The sequence below is a fragment of the Phytophthora sojae genome (assembly GCF_000149755.1).
Source record: "Phytophthora sojae unplaced genomic scaffold PHYSOscaffold_3, whole genome shotgun sequence".
Classification (NCBI taxonomy): Eukaryota; Oomycota; class Peronosporomycetes; order Peronosporales; family Peronosporaceae; genus Phytophthora; species Phytophthora sojae.
In genome coordinates, this window is record NW_009258117.1 from 8,176,485 (window position 1) to 8,192,536 (window position 16,052).

The window sequence follows — 16,052 nt, forward strand, 5'->3', positions numbered from 1 at the left end:
AATCGCTGATCGTCCAGACGTCACATTTCGGGCTCAACGCATTCAAGCGCCCGACCACCAGCGATCTCAGCATCCCCTTCATCTTCCGCTGGTCGAAGTGTCCACACGAGCACCCGGTGGTTCCAGAAGTGGACGAAAGATTTAAACGGAGCTATCGACGATAGCACGTCCCACTCGTCAAACGTGATGAGGTACTTGTCGCCGAAGACGAGGTATCCTAGGCGAATGAGCTCGTAGCTGTTGACAAACGCTACTTCGTGGATGCTGCTGGGGCCGTTATTGTTAAGGGGTTCTTCGGCTTGGACACAAAGTGGGGTGACAGGAGTCACCCAGGCGCGCGTTGGGTTCCATTCAACCTCTCGACTCCCACTTCTGTCGTTGTGGGCAGACACCAGTCGACCCGTGAAACTCATCGAGGCTACGTGGCGTTCTTTTCGATCAACCACGGCAATAATATACGTCAACGAACGCCCGAGTCCGCCTACATGTTTAGTGCGTACAGCCAATGCCTTCTCTATCCCATGAAGACCAAGGTCTGCACAGCGATCTCCGACTGGGAACGTGTGTGCCAACAGGAGAGGCAGCAAGTTGACTCCGAGGATGGCCAGTTTCACACCGAAGATGAGCGGCACTCGGCCGTTCATACGCCAGGCGATGTCTGAACTAAAGTAGTCGTACAGGTGCAGCTTCTTCACCTCGTCTGAGAACACCACAGTCGGGATTCGGCCGTCGACGCCCTTTAACCAACCCGATGCAGCAATTTCTAGGCGAAAGTAGTGCAACAAACACAGTGCGACGACCGTAGGCGTGAATAATGCATCCGACATTCGTCGTCGAAGAGCTTTGGCTAAGAGATTCAGGAGGCTGAAGTAAATCAGCGCGAAGGTTGCGATGGCTGGGTAGATAGCAAACCACGCTTCAGCTAGACCGACCTGTTGGCCCTCAAATCGGCAGCCCACGGTCCAGAATGCTGCGAGCGTCGTCTTTAATCGGGGTAATGACGCAAAAGGGAGAAAGGCAAAGCTGCTGGCGCCAGATACACAGCCGATTCCACCGCTAAACCACTGGGTTTTGCCTCGTAGAGCTACGGAGTGCAACACCACGATACCCAGCACCCACCGAAACAAAACCAATCCGACCGCTACGTTGGAGAGCAACGTTTCCCAGTCAAAAACACTTCTCACAATGTGCTGCTCGAACGATTCGTAGAATAACCCAAACTCGGTCCCGTTGGCGATGTAGATGGAATTGATCTTGTGACCCTTATCGGAGGAGCTGAACTTGTCACCCCATTGGTCAACATGAGGCGCATCTTCACAATTATTTGGGTCCGTGCAATCCACTTCCATCCCTGACCGCATATCGAATAGTCGATGCATCATGTAGTAAGGGGGCCCCGCCCACGAACTTTTGACGTCCGAGTACCAGCGTATTCGTTGTGGGTCTTCGTACCAGCCGTTCTTCCAGATTCCTTCGGGTCGCTTCAACCACTCGATCGTTCTGTCATGGCGGACACTTTGGTTCACCCCACGGAAACTCGCAACTGTAGAGCCGCTATCGACAAGCGTGTACGCATCCTCCAGCCGAAAAATACACGCGTCACCGCTCCAGGTGGGGACGGCGTGCCGGGAGTAAACTGCGTTATCCCAGTACGGCATGATGAGCACGGGTAATGTATTGGGAAGTTTGTACAAATTGTTGCTGTTCCAGTCGTCAACGACGCGGAGATTATCTCGAGTTAGATTGCTGTACCCCAATGCCTCACAGGCAGCAACAATGTTGTCGATAGTTTCGCTATCAAAGAACAGGAGGACTCGTAGACTTCAAGGGCTTCGGAGTCGAGCGTGTCGGTAACTTTCCCAACGCGACGCTGTCGCAAGCGGTAGCCATGAACTGCGTTGCCAGTCGAGTCTTCTAGTATTGCGGATTCCCCTGGAGCAGCCAGCAAGGAGCTTACCAGCTTTGGATTGTACTGGTTTCCATTCCGCACGCACGCTATCACCCGATCCGGGAACGGCACGTCGTTTGTGCCGATGATCTGTGAAGGTCCAAGCAATGGACTTCGACCATACACGAGGTGTTCGGTAGTTGTTGTGGTGTCCCACACGGCCCCCAGCAACTGTGAACAAACGATCGCGGTGATAAACAGACACGTGATCCAATGAGACAGACTGGAGGCCAAGTCGTGGAGTTGAACTCTCCTGAAAAATGACTGCTTGGCTTCGTTGGCATCTGTGGAGGACGCGGGGCGTACTTGTACTTGCATTGTTGTGGAAGAACTCCACGCTCCTACTATGGACTGTAGTAGCGTCCTCCTGGTGTTGAGTTTGGTGGCGTCTGAGTTTGACGCTGCCGGTGCAATGGACGGACTTCGGCCAACTCCTGAGAAGCGTTGCATGTCCAAAGCTGGTCGGAAACCACAATTGTAAAATATTCTGCTGCTGCATACTGCGAGATCAGAACCCGTGTCCAAAATAGACAAATCGATGTCCTATCGTATCGCTCGTCTCGACACAAAACCACTTGCCATTCCAGTTCTCTTATCTCGAATTTAGCTTCCCGGTAGATCGTCCCAAAGCCCCACATTTTTTTGAAAAGTTGAAATCCACTTACTCACACTGATGCAGCTTCTGGAACATGGTTCCAAGTGATGATACTACTCGCAAAACTCGTGTGCTTTCTCAGCACTGAATGCTGCACGCCGACACCTGCCACCACCGAACTTGCTGCAACCTTGGGTCGTCAAGTCGCCACATCTGAGGTTGTATCCACTGAAGCGCCCGGCCGCCAGCGATCTCAGCGTGGCAATCGACAGCTACGGGACGAAGCTTCCATACGAGCACGCGGTGGTTCCAGAAGTGGACGAAGGCCTTAGATGGGGCCATTGATGATAGCAGATCCCACTCGTCAAAAGTCATGAGATATTTGTCACCGAAGACGAGATACCCCATGCGGATGAGCTCGTAGCTGTTCACAAGCGCAATTTTATAGGTCGCTTCGACCTGCTTGATGCTCGAGCTTTGTCCTTTTAGGCTTTGGAGGGGAGAAATTGGAGTCACCCTGGTACAGTTCTCGATCATTTCGCTTCGGGGGGCCCTCTTACCATCTCCGTCACTCAGCTTGTCGACAGTAGCGACGCGGCACCGGGACGACACTCGTCGCTGCTTGCGATCGACCTCTACAACTATGTAGGTTAACGATTGCCCCAGACCGCCAACGTGTCTTGCGCACAACGCGAGGGCCTTTTCAACCCCGTTTAAGTCCATTTCAGAGTGTCGCTCGTTCATCGGAAACGAGCGAGCTAGCACGAGCGGCAGCAAATTAACAGCAAGGATTGCCACCTTTAACCAGAAAATTAAAGCCACGCGGCCGTTCATGCGCCAGGCAAGATCCGTCGTGAAGTAATCAACCATCTGCATCTTGTCAACTTCGTCCGAGAACACCACGGTCGAGATGCGACCATCAATGCCTTTCAGCCACCCCGACTCGGCGATTTCCATTCGAAAGTAGTGGAGAAGGCAAAACGCGGCCACCGTGGGGGTGAACAACACGTCCGAGATACGGCGGCGTAGGGCCTTGGCTAGAATATTTAACAGGCTGAAGTAAATCAGCACCAGATGAGCAATGGCCGGGTAGATGGCGAACCACGCGTCGGCCAGCCCGCTCTGCTGTCCCTCGAATCGGCAGCCCACCGTCCAAAAGGCTGCCAGCGTCATCTTCAGTCGAGGTAGTGACACAATTGGCAACAGCATGAAGCTTCCAGCCCCCGAGACGCAACCGATCCCACCGCTGAACCACTGAGTTTTGCCTTGAAGTGCCCCAACATGTAACGATATCAACCCCACGATCCACCGAGCCAAGACCAAACCAACCGACAGGTTCGAGACTAGCGTCTCCCAGTCGAAGGTTATGCGCACGGTGCGTATTTCGTCCGACTCGTAGAGGAACAGCCCAAACTCCGTCCCGTTGGCAATCGAGACCGAGCTGAACTTGTGCGACTTGCTGGACGAGATGAACTTGTCTCCCCATCGACCGAGTTTCCCTGCCGCCTCACAGTCGCCCGGGTTGGAGCAGTCCCATTCCTTTCCTGTCCGCATATTGAACAACCGGAACATCATAAAATAAGGGGCTTCCGGTGCGGAGCTGGTCAGATCCGCATACCAGCGCACGCCCTCGAGGTCTTCGTACCATCCGTTCTTCCAACGTCCCCCAGGACGTCCCAGCCACTCCATAGTGCGCTCGAAGCGGACGCTCCGGTTCACCGCCCGGAAACTTGCTAGCTTAGAAGCGCTGCCAGTGGCTGCGTACGCGTCTTGCAGGCGAAACATGCAGGCGTCGCCTCCCCACGTTGGAACTGCATGTCGAGCCTGAGGAGCGTTATCCCAGTACGGCATGATGAGAATGGGCAGCGTGTTGGGGAGCATGTACAGATTATTACTGTCCCAGTCGTCGACCACTCGCAGGTTGTCGCGCGTGAGATTCGTGTACCCCAGCGCCAGACACGCGTTGAAGATATTGTTCATGGTGTTTGCGATCAGCCTGCAGGACGACTCGTACGCAATCTGGGTAGCGGAGTCCAGCGAGTCGGTGACGGCCCCAACTCGGCGTTGTCGGAGTCGGTAGCCGTGAACCCCTGTACCAGTCGAATCCTCGAGGATGGCTGAAACTCCGGGCGCTGCGAGTAGAGAACTCACGAGCTTGGGTTCGTACGAGTTGCCCCTGCGTACGCACGCGACGACACGGTCGGGATACGGGACGTCGTTTATGCCGACAATCTGCGAGGGCCCGAGCGTTGGGCTCCTTCCGTAGAGAAGATGCCTTGTTGTTGTCTGTGAATCCCATACAGCCCCCAGAAGCTGCGAACACACGAGCGCGACGATGAACAAGCACGTAGCCCAATGGTACAGCCCCGTAGTGAGCTCAAACGGAGTGACTCGCGTGACAAACTTTGGTGGAGGCTTGGCTGGACTGGGGACGGGGATGTTGCCAGGGTACACTTGAATCCCCATGAAGGTGCTCCACTTCACGCTTGTCAGCGGCCGTAGCCGGCGCAGAGACATCTTGAGTGGAGGGCTTGCGCGTCAAAAAGGAACTATACGGTTGGGCACTCCCCAGCGTCTCTAAAATAGTTACTTACACAGCATCCGAAATATACTCCTCTCCAACGGTACAGCTGCAGGAAAATCGTCCAAAATGAGACAACATTCGTTCGAGGCAGACAACCATGGCCACGACGACAAACTCAGCAAGTTGCGTTTGGCCTTCACAGCTGAGTAATCGCCTCTGTATTACGAGCTTCTGGAGTTCACAAAGTATCGCGCTATTCGCAGGTCGTTCATGATTATCGTGACAATGTTCAGGTGCACTTCTGTCGAGAGGTTGCATACAGTCGCGAGTACGGCGACGGTGGGAGACGTGCTGGGGCTGATAGCAAGGCTGTAGAGGATCCGTCATCAGCGCACAGCAGCGAAACAACATGCCGCCACTCCTCGAATTTCACTTCGCTCGAGTGTTCCAGACCGAGACGATCTCGGCCACGCGGTGTGTAGTACTGGATCCAGAACCACAGCAAGCCGCGGAAGTTATCGCACACATAGCCTTGCTTGCCAGACACGTCCTCGTGATCGCGGAGCGCCTCCAAGATAGCTGGGAGCCGCTGCCGACGATGTTGGAACACGAGAATTACTATCGCTGTGTTCAGACAGCAAATATTCTCGTGGTTGATGTCATCCATCGTGACGATGGTCATGAGATCGCGAAGAAGTCGAACCAGGTTCACCGTCAGGAATTTGCTCATGCGGTCCATCTCGTAGTCATCCGCAAGACCGAAAGTGCCACTCTGAGGCTGCTTGGCAAACTTTTCGGAGGAAAGCAGCATCGACCGAATAAACACATTCGAATCCACCAAATTCAAGATCACAACCTCTGTTCAGACACAACAACAAACGTTAGCCTTTGATCAGCCAAAGCACCGATGCACTTCCAAACAACACGAACCCATGAAAGCTGCAAACTGCGTGTTGCTCAGCAACCCGTGGAAAAGCTGTAGTGTTTCCCAGTTGCCCTTGGTCATCTCTCCCAGCAAGTCAAAGGCTGACTGGAAGCTGCCCTGGGAACGGTACGCACCTCCACTGAGAATCTCCGTAATTAGTGCCTGCAGCAGGGGAGTCCGTGCCACGAAAAGCTGTTCACTGGGAGCCGCACGCCGTAAAAATGCTTCTACGCACGAAGCCAGCCAGAAGCGATAGATCGAGTCTACAGGCTGCTCGATCAACGCCTGAATAATCTTGGACAAAAGCCCCTTGTTTGGGTGATCAAGGTGGATCGGTGTAGAGCCTCCATCATTCATAAGCTGCACCTCGTGTTCGCTGAGCAACAACAATTTGCTGGTATTGTCGCTGTAGTCGCGATCGCAGAAGTTGTGAATCAGTCGAAGGAACTGAATCTTCAACGAGGCGTCCAGACTGCAGTCGCAGCCAGGCCCATGCAGAGGCTCGTGCGCTGGGTTGGGCGGCACCGTTGTTGTCCACTGAAACTTGTCGAACATGGTGTCGAGGGTTTTGACGAGTCCCATTTCCGCCAGCCGTTCCTGGAAATCGACCTTGCGCTTGCCGTTCAGCAGGGTGCACAGAACAAAAAGCACCTCCACGCGGTATGGCGCCAAGACGATCGACTTCATGATCACTTGCGCTTCGGCGTCTTCCCGAGCTCGCTGGTCTGGCGAACGATTACGGAAGATCAGGTCGCGAAGGATGGCGGTCTCCACAGAGAACGGGTGCTGCTCTGGATGTGACGATGAAGTCGAGTTCGGATCTCCAGAAGTGGCTGCAGCCGCCGCAGCGGCTCTGGCTTGGTGATGCCTGTGCAGGATTGTAAGATCTCCTGACGACCCGATTGCCGGATGGGTCACGAGACGGTCAATGGTGTCCCAGTCGCTCCGGTCACTTGTCTGGTAGAGGAGCGTTGCAAACTCAGCGGAAGTCGCCAGCTCCGAGGAGAACGGCTCGTACACCGGGTTGAGCGTGAAGTAAAAGTTCTGTACCTGCAGTACTCGCAGTAGTCGCTGCAGGATTAGCGGGGAGTTGAAGATCAGAGCGTGGTTGCGGTCGACGATGTTGTCGGCGCGCATCATACGGTTGCGCCGCAGCTTCAGCAGCTCCAGTGACTTGATCACCTCTGCAAATAAAAACACAAAAACAACACGCGTTGGTAAAATAAAAGCGCCCGGCAACATTCGCCGTTCGTGCACGTACTCGCAGTCTCCAGCAGTCGTCGGTCTTCAGGCTCAAACACGACGAGCGCCAGCACGCGGCAGAAGAAGGCCAGCTGCCTCGAGCTCAGCGACTGCATGATGGAGTGGAAGTTGGCTGCAGGAATACCAAACACACACAACCACGACGTCAGTAATTCAGTAGCAAACGAAAGTTAGCAATAGCCGCATATGTTGCCGACGTACGGATGCGGCTGAGGTCGAAGGACTCCTCCCGGACGGCCAGGATCTCCTCCACGAGCCCGGAGGCGTTGTCGAAGAAGCGCACGTCCCCCATGAGCTGGAATAAATACACGACGAGCCCGTCCTTGTCGCACAGCTGCAGCGCCAGGTTCACCGAGAAGTAGCACAGCTCGCGCAGGATGGCCATGGCGTCGTTCAGGATGTGCTTGCGCAGCGACGCGTCCGTGCCGCTCTTGGCGCCCGCGGCCACGACGACGGGCACGGGCGTCTCCCAGAGCGCGCGCACGTCGCAGCGCGCGCTCACGGCGTGGATCTGGCGGCGCTCGCCGTCCAGCACGAGCGACGACCAGAGCGGCGGCGTCTGCTGCTTGTCCGCGGCTGCCGCCTGCTGCTCCTCCTGGCGCAGCGCGTGCAGCACGCGCAGCAGACACTCGTCCCCGCCCACGCGCAGGAACGTCTCGCGCTCGGCCGCCACGAAGCCGCCGACCGCGTCCTCCGCCGCGGGGCCCTGCGCGCCGCCGTCGTCCTCCGCGTGCACGCCGTTGGGGTCCAGCAGCCGCTGCACGAGCTCCTGCAGCAGCAGGCGCACGCGGCGGCGGTCCTGCGCCGCGCCCGCGTCCAGCAGCGCGTACAGCTCGCGGATCAGCACGACGAAGGAGGCCCGGCGTCCGTGGAACGCGGCTGTGCGCTCGTACGCGCGCGCCTCGGCGGCGTCCAGAGCCGCCACGAACGGGGCCGGCAGGTCTGCCACGGTGCGGAGCTGCGCGCGCGCTCCCTGGCGCTTCCACTGCGCGTCCTGCACGACGGAGCGGGAGATCGTGGAGCCCGTCGCCTGCATGCGGCTCAGCGTGCTGAACACGCGGCGGCGCGCCGTCGCCTTCCTGCCCGACGTCGTCGCCCTGGTGGTGGTCTCCATTCTCGTCGCCGTGACTTGGCGTTTGTATGCGCGCGCCTATATATTGACGCCGGATCGCACTAAACCGAGGGAAGAGTGATGGTCCTTTCCCTCGCTTCAGTGCAAGCGCGACTCACCAAAGTGCGCACTCACTCTCAAATGGCCATGGCGAGCGCAGCGCAGTCGACGGCGGACGCGGAGATCCAGGCGCCGCCCGGCGACGGCGTCTCGTGCCTGCGCTTCGGCTCACGCTCGCAGCTGCTGGTCTCCTCCTGGGACTCGACGCTGCGCGTGTACGACGGCGCGCGCCTGCGCACGCGCGTGGACCTGGAGGCGCCCGTGCTGAGCTGCTGCTACGGCCAGGGCGACGGCGAGGCGTTCGCGGGCGGCCTGGACTGCGCCGTCAAGCAGATCGACCTCAACACGCGCCAGGTGGCGGCGACGCTGGGCGCGCACGCGGCCGCCGTGAGACACGTGGGCTACTCGAAGGAGTTCGGGCTGGCCGTGAGCGGCGGCTGGGACGGCGCCCTCAAGGTGCTGGACGTGCGCAGCGGCGGCGGCGCGCAGATCCACGCGGCGCAGGTGCCCAGCAAGGTCTTCGGCCTGGACGTGCGCGCGCACGTGCTGGCCGTGGCCTCGTCCGAGCGGGAGCTGGCGGTGTTCGACCTGCGCAACTTCTCGCAGCCGATGGTGCGCAAGGAGAGCCCGCTCAAGTACCAGATGCGCTGCGTCAGCGTGTTCCCGGACCTGCAGGGCGTCGCGCTCGGCTCGGTGGAGGGCCGTGTGGCGCTCGAGTACTTTGAGGACGACGTGCCGGCTGAGCCGGCCCAGACTCAGGACAGGAAGAAGCGCAGCTACGCGTTCAAGTGCCACCGCGGCAAGGTGGACGACCAGACGCTTATTTATCCGGTTAACTGCATCGCCTTCCACCCGACGCACGGCACGTTCGCCACGGGCGGCTGCGATGGCGTTGTCAACCTCTGGGACGGCGCCAACAAGAAGCGCATCACGCACCTGCGCCAGTACCCGACGAGCATCGCTGCCATGGACTTTAACCACGACGGATCGGTGCTGGCTATTGCAGCCTCGTACACGTACGAACAGGGCGAGAAGGAGTACGTGCAGGTTGATGCTGGGGTGATAGTGATGTCGGGCTTACGTTTATTATTTGTTTTATACAGCCATCCGAACGACGCCATCTTCCTCCATACGGTGCAGGACTCGGAGGTGCGACCTAAGAAGAAGGCCGCCGCATAGACGACAGGAGGCATCAGACAAGAAAATGGGGCGAAGCGCAGTTGCAGCTCACAAAGAGGGGCGTCGTATGAGCCCGCGTCCAAGCGGTCGTCTTGTTGGTCTGCAGAGCTCGAGTACGTTGAGAAGAAATAGAGCTGTCCTGGTAATGGTGGTATTCATTTCGTGCTTTATTGCTTTTGAAGTATATGGCAGAAGTTGGCATACAGGATGAGCGCGGTTTACTACGGCAACAGGCAAAAATACGTCGGCCAGTTTCAAGTGTCCATAGGACTGGCGGCTTTCAATGCTGGACACGATGTTCCAGCGCTAATTTCCTGGAGTGAAGTGGACACCATCGCCGCAGCGCTTTGATTTGAAACGGTGGCATTAGTGTCCTTATTGTCTCGACTATTGGAGACAATGAAGCGATGAATCCGTGGTGATATCACCGCAGCTATCCTGACCAGGTACAGGTGGGCTCGCCGGTCATTGAAGGTGTCGCTTGGTATGAGTGTATGGGGCCATGCAGGATGCGGCCAAGAACCTTTCCGCTTGTCTTCGCTGCCGAATGAACAGGACGGTACGGCCAGGATTTTCGCCAAACAGCCATGAAACTCGCAGCTTGAATATGGGAGCAAGCTAACAGCGAGATTTCTTTCCGCGTGGCGATGGACCATCTCTCCTCATGACATTTCTGAAGGTATCCTGAAACAGCGACGAAGAGGGGAAAACAGGTCAATCCTAACAGTTGGTCACGGGTATGATGGCCAAATAGGTCACACAGCAGGACGCTAGGTCACATGACCAAACTTACCAGGTCACACCCCCACGAGATACTTATGATAAAGAAGGTCAGATGCGCGCACACGCGCATGAGAATGGCAGCGAGATGCATCCACGGATGCAGTTTCAAAACCAACCCGAAGCTATTTGCGCTTTTCAAAACGGAACATCGCTAGCCGCCTCTTCAGGAATCATAAACCAAGCTTCCTCAACCAGCACACGGCACTTCCGTCAGCTTCTTTCGTATCTGCGAGCTCGCTCTACACGATGACACGCCGTAGGAACAAAACGACTTCTCCACCGACGATCAACCCATCCTCTCGCCGCTCGAATCGGCAACCACGTCCTCGTTTCTCTCCGCTGACTCGGCGGAGTATCAGTTCGCGACGTCCGAGCCAGCAAGTCCCCGACGTCCATGAACTGTCCGACAACGGTGTTGTGGGGGCCGATTTGCGTCCGACGCAAGCGTCGTTAGATCTCCTCGCTGCTACAGCGGATACGACTAGCATGCGTGCGCAGGCTTCGTATGCATCTGTAGAGGCGCCTTGCCTGGACAACATGGCAAGGTCGCGGACGTCAACGACGATGCTACTCGATCCCTCGGGCTCCACAGTGCCCGAGATGCTGTTATCACAACCGGCGGACGGCGGCCACCTGCGGGAAGAAGCTGGAGGAGCTAATGGTGCCCCAACGGGTTGTACTAACGCGACGGTGGGACGGACCCGGGTGACGTCAAAGAAGCGAGATGGACATACGAAGGTGTACTACCAGGGTTTCTCGTACGCTCGGGCGAACATTACGAGCGTCAAGATCTCGTATCGTTGTAGCTCGTATTGACAGAAATGCAAGGCGCGATTTGTGTACATGGCTGCCACGGCATCGTTCGACTTCAGTGAACTCGTCCCCCGCACCTGTCGATCGGGCGCTGCACTTCAAAGCAGGACCGCTCAAGCTGATAGGAGCCCCTGTGAAGATGTGAGCGAGGCTGTACTAGAGGAGGTGGCTGCCGTCGGCACGAAGAAGTTGCCGTCCTCGTCGTCAAGGTTGGGCGTCGTGACCGCATCGAAGTAGTTGCCCTCCGCCAGCACGTACGCGCTGGCCGCCGCTTGGTATGATCACTTCCCCATGAATTCGACGGCAATTGGTGTGCAAGAGGAGTTTAAAAACACCAATAAATATTGTGGAAACCGATTATATTGTCTAATTGGAGTATAAATCGGTTGATTAAGCAGATGATTAAGCTTAATCGAGTCGGATTTAGCAAATCCGACCTCCTAATTAGATCGACAGCCTAAGATTTGTACTCTGATTTGACAGAGCAGTCTGTTGTGCCTATGGCAAGCTGATTTAGGTACTCCACGACTTACAAAGCCTTGGACGGCTGATTTGCATGCTAATCAGCCCGAATGTCCGACACCCACTCGGCATTCGGCGGCTGATTTAAAGTAAAACCGACAAACGCTAATGCTGACGAGAAATGACAGCGCAAATACATGACTTCACAACTTGATAAATAGATAGCAGTACAGTACATATCGACTGCTCACAGAAGCGTATTTAATGCACGCGGTGCTATTCCTCGTTAGTAGGTGCGCGAAACATTAGCTCGTGGCGGTAAGTGGTCGTTCCTCGCATTGCAGGCGATAATGAGGCAACCCCTATTTTATTAACCTTACACCGATTTATACCCTTACCGATGCCATATGAAATCGTAGGAATCCTCGATTTACTACTAGTCAAATCCCTCATGAACGCTGCTTTATCAGCTAATCCGCTCGGACAATGTAATCGGTTTCCACAAAAAATACTACTTATTACTGTAGTAAGAAGCCGTTGCTACTTACTTTTGCTGTTAAAATCTTACAGAAATCGAGCTCAATTGTAATAGAATGATATACTAAAAACAAAAACTTCCAACGCTTGTGAGGTTTGTATCTGAATTATAGGTGCATGGGATCTAAGACATGATTTGGTAAGCGTAGGATATGCTGTACGATGAGTAACCGAAGTAAACTATCCACACGAGTTAGACACTTTTGTTCTTCCCGCCTTTGTCCTTAACTCTTGTTAGCTCTACACTTGAGTTGTGGCTACATTAGTGGAAAAAAATACGAAAATAACCCAATTATTAATTGGGGGAGGTTGGAGAGTCCAATCAATATCGTATTGTATTTTGCTTAGCCCTGGGCGCCGTCATGCCGATCCACGCTGCTAGACATTACGTGAATAAATGAACGCTTTAGGTCATTGAAAGACTCACTCACTCCGGTGTAAATAAGCACAGGATATTGTGTCAACTACAAGGTGGCACGATACGGCAGCTCGGCATCTTACCGTAACACGGTAACACGGTAACTCGGTCATCGTGACCGAGTTATGGTAACACGGCCATGGCAAAATCTCGAGCGCTATGCGACGCCATCGCCCTCCCTGATCCTGGTGGTATTAAGTACTCTATGAGCGTGGGCCTCACACGTTGGTGCGGGTCCTATGCCTCTCGATTAAGCACAGTGATGCCATACGCACTAGCCCGGCCAGACTAACTTCAACGTGGTTACATTTCGGAGGAACAACGCACCAGTTGCAACGAGCTACCCGCTATCAAAGAGGCTGCAGCCGAGGAAAATGACTTTCAGGGAGATCAGATCCGGGCTCTGTGTAAATTTCTGACGTCGCAAAAGCAACCGGCACGTCTAGCGAAGCACGTGAGGGCGGAGTATAATAAAAGGGAGATAGTCTATTATTTTACAGAGGTAATGCTGTCCGACTAGTCACTGTCAACAGTAATGAAAAAAGGCTGAAGCCATAGCAAACGGTGGACATCCGTGTATTTCTTATATATATGTATGACATTTCTTAAAAGCTAAGTATTCATGCCTTGATTTATTTGTACTAGCCTTCCATCCGTCTTTGTATCATATCCCTAATATTTTCTTTTCCTGAACCGACAGAGTCGAGCAACTTGATTCTCCCACGAAGGGTAAAACGCCACCACCTCCTCGAATCCAAGATAAAAATGCTGCGTGCACAGCATTCTGCTACTGTAGCACACGTCTCCTTTCTCATACCCGTGCTCTCGAGTTGTCGTTATGTTGTAGTGATGTGAACCGGTATCATCCTGATGACAACCACTTGAAAACTCAGAACAATCCATCTTGGCACATTTAATGCGTGATATCACATTAAATATATAAACACATTGAAGATCTGAATAACACACAAAACACTGAAAAACACAGAGACATCACTGACGGGCACATAATTTGCCAGTGCCTCCACACAATGCCAAAAAAATGCACCGGATCCGGCTCTATTTGTGGCCACCCTGGCCGTCGTACTCGTCGACCACAAATTGACTGGCACATGAGGTGCCCCCGAGCTAGCCTAATAACTCTGGAGATATAGCTCGAAGAAGAAAAAGCATAGTTAATTCATGTGTGGTAGATGAAGACGAAGAGAACGGCGTGCCGCTTGCCTGCTTCCGACCAATATTGAGCGTGAGGGGCTCAGGAACAGTACTCAAAATCAACTATCGGTACTTTTCACACAGAAACGGTACCATTAAATACCAATACGGTACTTGTGACTACAGCACGGTACATACTCTGGCTGCACAGTGTCTCAATCGCTGCCACTCTCGCTTGTGGATTCGTGTCAACCTTAAGCCACGATGGGGAGGGATCCCATCGAGTGGCGGGAGCTGGCCTACGCCGTAGCGCAAGATGACGGGATCGAACTGCTCGATTCCAGGAAGGCGTCGCGTATTACAAGGTGCAACACGACTCGCTGCACGATTTGTGGAGATGCAACGAAGCATAACATGCAGTACCGGCTTCTCGAGTGCACGTCGGCAGCGTGCTTGCAAGGCCGCTGTGAATGGCGCGGAAAGGTCCTCACCTGCCCTACCACCCACAGAATGACCGTGTATGAAGCCGGTCGCCATTGGTCAGATGCAGCGTCGCCCCGACGCGTGAAACTTACAAGACAGCAGAAGAAGTATTGTGGAGAGCTTGCTGCTCAGAGGGTGAAGCCAGTCCGCGTTCGTAATGCGCTTCGAGTCCAATTTGGTCTACAAGGGGAATCGGTGCCACGATTGCTCTCCATTCAAAATTTTGTCCACTACTATTCAAAGACACAGCTTGGCTGCAATGATGACCACGATGAAGTTGTGAAGATTGTGCGCGAGATGGCGTACCAAGATGGCGCCGATGACTTTCGACCGATTACTTTCACGGATTTCAAAACCCCCGATGGTCTGCTTCACGTCGGTGATGGCTCGGACGAGGAGCCTTTTGTCGCTGGAATAACAACCCGGGCGTTGTTGACACGTTTGGACCGGGATCCTTCAACGTTCATCTTCCACATCGACACAACGTTTAAGCTATCTCAGGTGGGCTACCCGGTGTTGGTTATGGGCATATCAGACCGCTCGCGCTCGTTCCACCTCGTCGCGTTCTTTATCCTATCCCAGCGTAGCGATAGCGTCTACACTGCGGCCTTAAGTGCTTTCCGCGCTATTTACACGGATACTACAGGAAAGCAGATTCGTCTAAAGTTTGTGATGGGCGATGCTGAGAGTGGTCAGCTGACCGCGTTGGAGCAGGGTTTCCGAGATGACTCGGACTTCATGTTCCTGATGTGCTTCTTCCACGTAATGAAGAAAGTTCAAGAGAAGACGAAGTGCCTCCCAGATCGTGTTGCCAATGGAGTACTCACCCAGATCTATGACATGCATTTTTGCTCAAGTTTTCCCGAGTTGGTCCAAGCCGCAAACTGTTACTGGAAGGAGTGGAATGAGCGAAGTGATCTCGAAGCGTTTACTGCCTATTTCAAGTCTCAGTGGCTTGGTGCCCGATTTTCGCGCTGGCAATGTTGTTACACGGCGCCAGGGTTTGCCACTACCAACAATCCTGTGGAATAGGTCAATCGTGTAATCAAGCGGGACTACACGCTGCGGTCGCGGTTGAAGATGGGCATGCTGATAAACGTCCTGGCGGAGTGCTGTGCGGATATGCCACACCAACCTAAACCATTCCGGATGCAACCTGAAGCCACAGCCCTTCTTGTCCGACGTGCGAAGCAGTTAGCCAGTGACAAACTTCTGCAGCTGAACGAACAATCCACTGGCGGCCCCAATCCTGCCCATGTTCGAGTTCAATCTCGTCCGGCCCCTCGATTCTACATTCCCTCGAAAAAGAGAACCGTGGAGTAATTAGCTATAACAGCGCAAATGGGTGGGAACTACGCGCGAATGGAGTACCACGGACAGCCTGACGAAGGATGGCTTGTCGATACGGCGGCTGGATGGTGTCAATGCAGGTATTGGAGAAAGTTTGGGTCGTGCATCCACCTCCTTCACGCGAGGTTCGCTTCGCATAGGGTGAACGCCCAGGGAAGGCGCATCCTAGTGAACCGGAACATCATCCGTAAGGCTGGAGATAACCAAAACGTGGCTGCAAATGCTTCGGCAGGACGGCCACCGTTGAACGGTGCTGGTCTATCGCTCACGTAGCGTTTCATTGAGTCCCTCATCCTCAATATTGCGAATACAAAGCAAACGTTCATGTAAAAGCGTTTGTTGACGTTGCTACATTAGCTTCTAACTACGCGTTTCGCATGAAACCCTCCTCGGTTGCTGCTTCCGGCACGAAGTATTGTGTTTTGCGGTTGGCCCCTCACCCTCAA

At 54.6% G+C, this 16,052-nt stretch overlaps 6 protein-coding genes across 6 annotated transcripts; 3 read left to right on the forward strand and 3 right to left on the reverse strand.

The window, feature by feature from the left end:
- Nucleotides 1-20: 20 nt before the first annotated feature.
- PHYSODRAFT_299480 (hypothetical protein) lies at nt 21-2,266 on the reverse strand (the record flags this gene model as incomplete). Its single annotated transcript, XM_009526351.1, has 2 exons — nt 21-1,794; nt 1,995-2,266. The coding sequence occupies 2 exons, from the start codon at nt 2,264-2,266 to the stop codon at nt 21-23; spliced, it is 2,046 nt and encodes a 681-aa protein (XP_009524646.1).
- Nucleotides 2,267-2,681: 415 nt separating this feature from the next.
- On the reverse strand, nt 2,682-5,009 carry PHYSODRAFT_494475 (hypothetical protein; the record flags this gene model as incomplete). Its single annotated transcript, XM_009526352.1, has 2 exons — nt 2,682-3,005; nt 3,177-5,009. The coding sequence occupies 2 exons, from the start codon at nt 5,007-5,009 to the stop codon at nt 2,682-2,684; spliced, it is 2,157 nt and encodes a 718-aa protein (XP_009524647.1).
- Nucleotides 5,010-5,356: 347 nt separating this feature from the next.
- PHYSODRAFT_495640 (hypothetical protein) lies at nt 5,357-8,291 on the reverse strand (the record flags this gene model as incomplete). Its single annotated transcript, XM_009526353.1, has 6 exons — nt 5,357-5,925; nt 5,998-7,176; nt 7,254-7,367; nt 7,457-7,752; nt 7,801-7,946; nt 7,992-8,291. The coding sequence occupies 6 exons, from the start codon at nt 8,289-8,291 to the stop codon at nt 5,357-5,359; spliced, it is 2,604 nt and encodes an 867-aa protein (XP_009524648.1).
- A 222-nt stretch (nt 8,292-8,513) lies between these two features.
- PHYSODRAFT_345772 (hypothetical protein) lies at nt 8,514-9,757 on the forward strand (the record flags this gene model as incomplete). The annotated part of the gene is made up of 1 exon (XM_009526354.1): nt 8,514-9,757. The coding sequence occupies one exon, from the start codon at nt 8,514-8,516 to the stop codon at nt 9,603-9,605; it is 1,092 nt and encodes a 363-aa protein (XP_009524649.1). The 3' UTR covers nt 9,606-9,757.
- A 1,168-nt stretch (nt 9,758-10,925) lies between these two features.
- PHYSODRAFT_329824 (hypothetical protein) lies at nt 10,926-11,438 on the forward strand (the record flags this gene model as incomplete). Its single annotated transcript, XM_009526355.1, has 2 exons — nt 10,926-11,182; nt 11,261-11,438. The coding sequence occupies 2 exons, from the start codon at nt 10,926-10,928 to the stop codon at nt 11,436-11,438; spliced, it is 435 nt and encodes a 144-aa protein (XP_009524650.1).
- Nucleotides 11,439-14,037: 2,599 nt separating this feature from the next.
- Nucleotides 14,038-15,288, forward strand: PHYSODRAFT_496445 (hypothetical protein; the record flags this gene model as incomplete). Its single annotated transcript, XM_009526356.1, has 1 exon — nt 14,038-15,288. One exon carries the CDS (start codon nt 14,038-14,040, stop codon nt 15,286-15,288), a length of 1,251 nt encoding a protein of 416 aa, XP_009524651.1.
- Between the last annotated feature and the right edge of the window lie 764 nt (nt 15,289-16,052).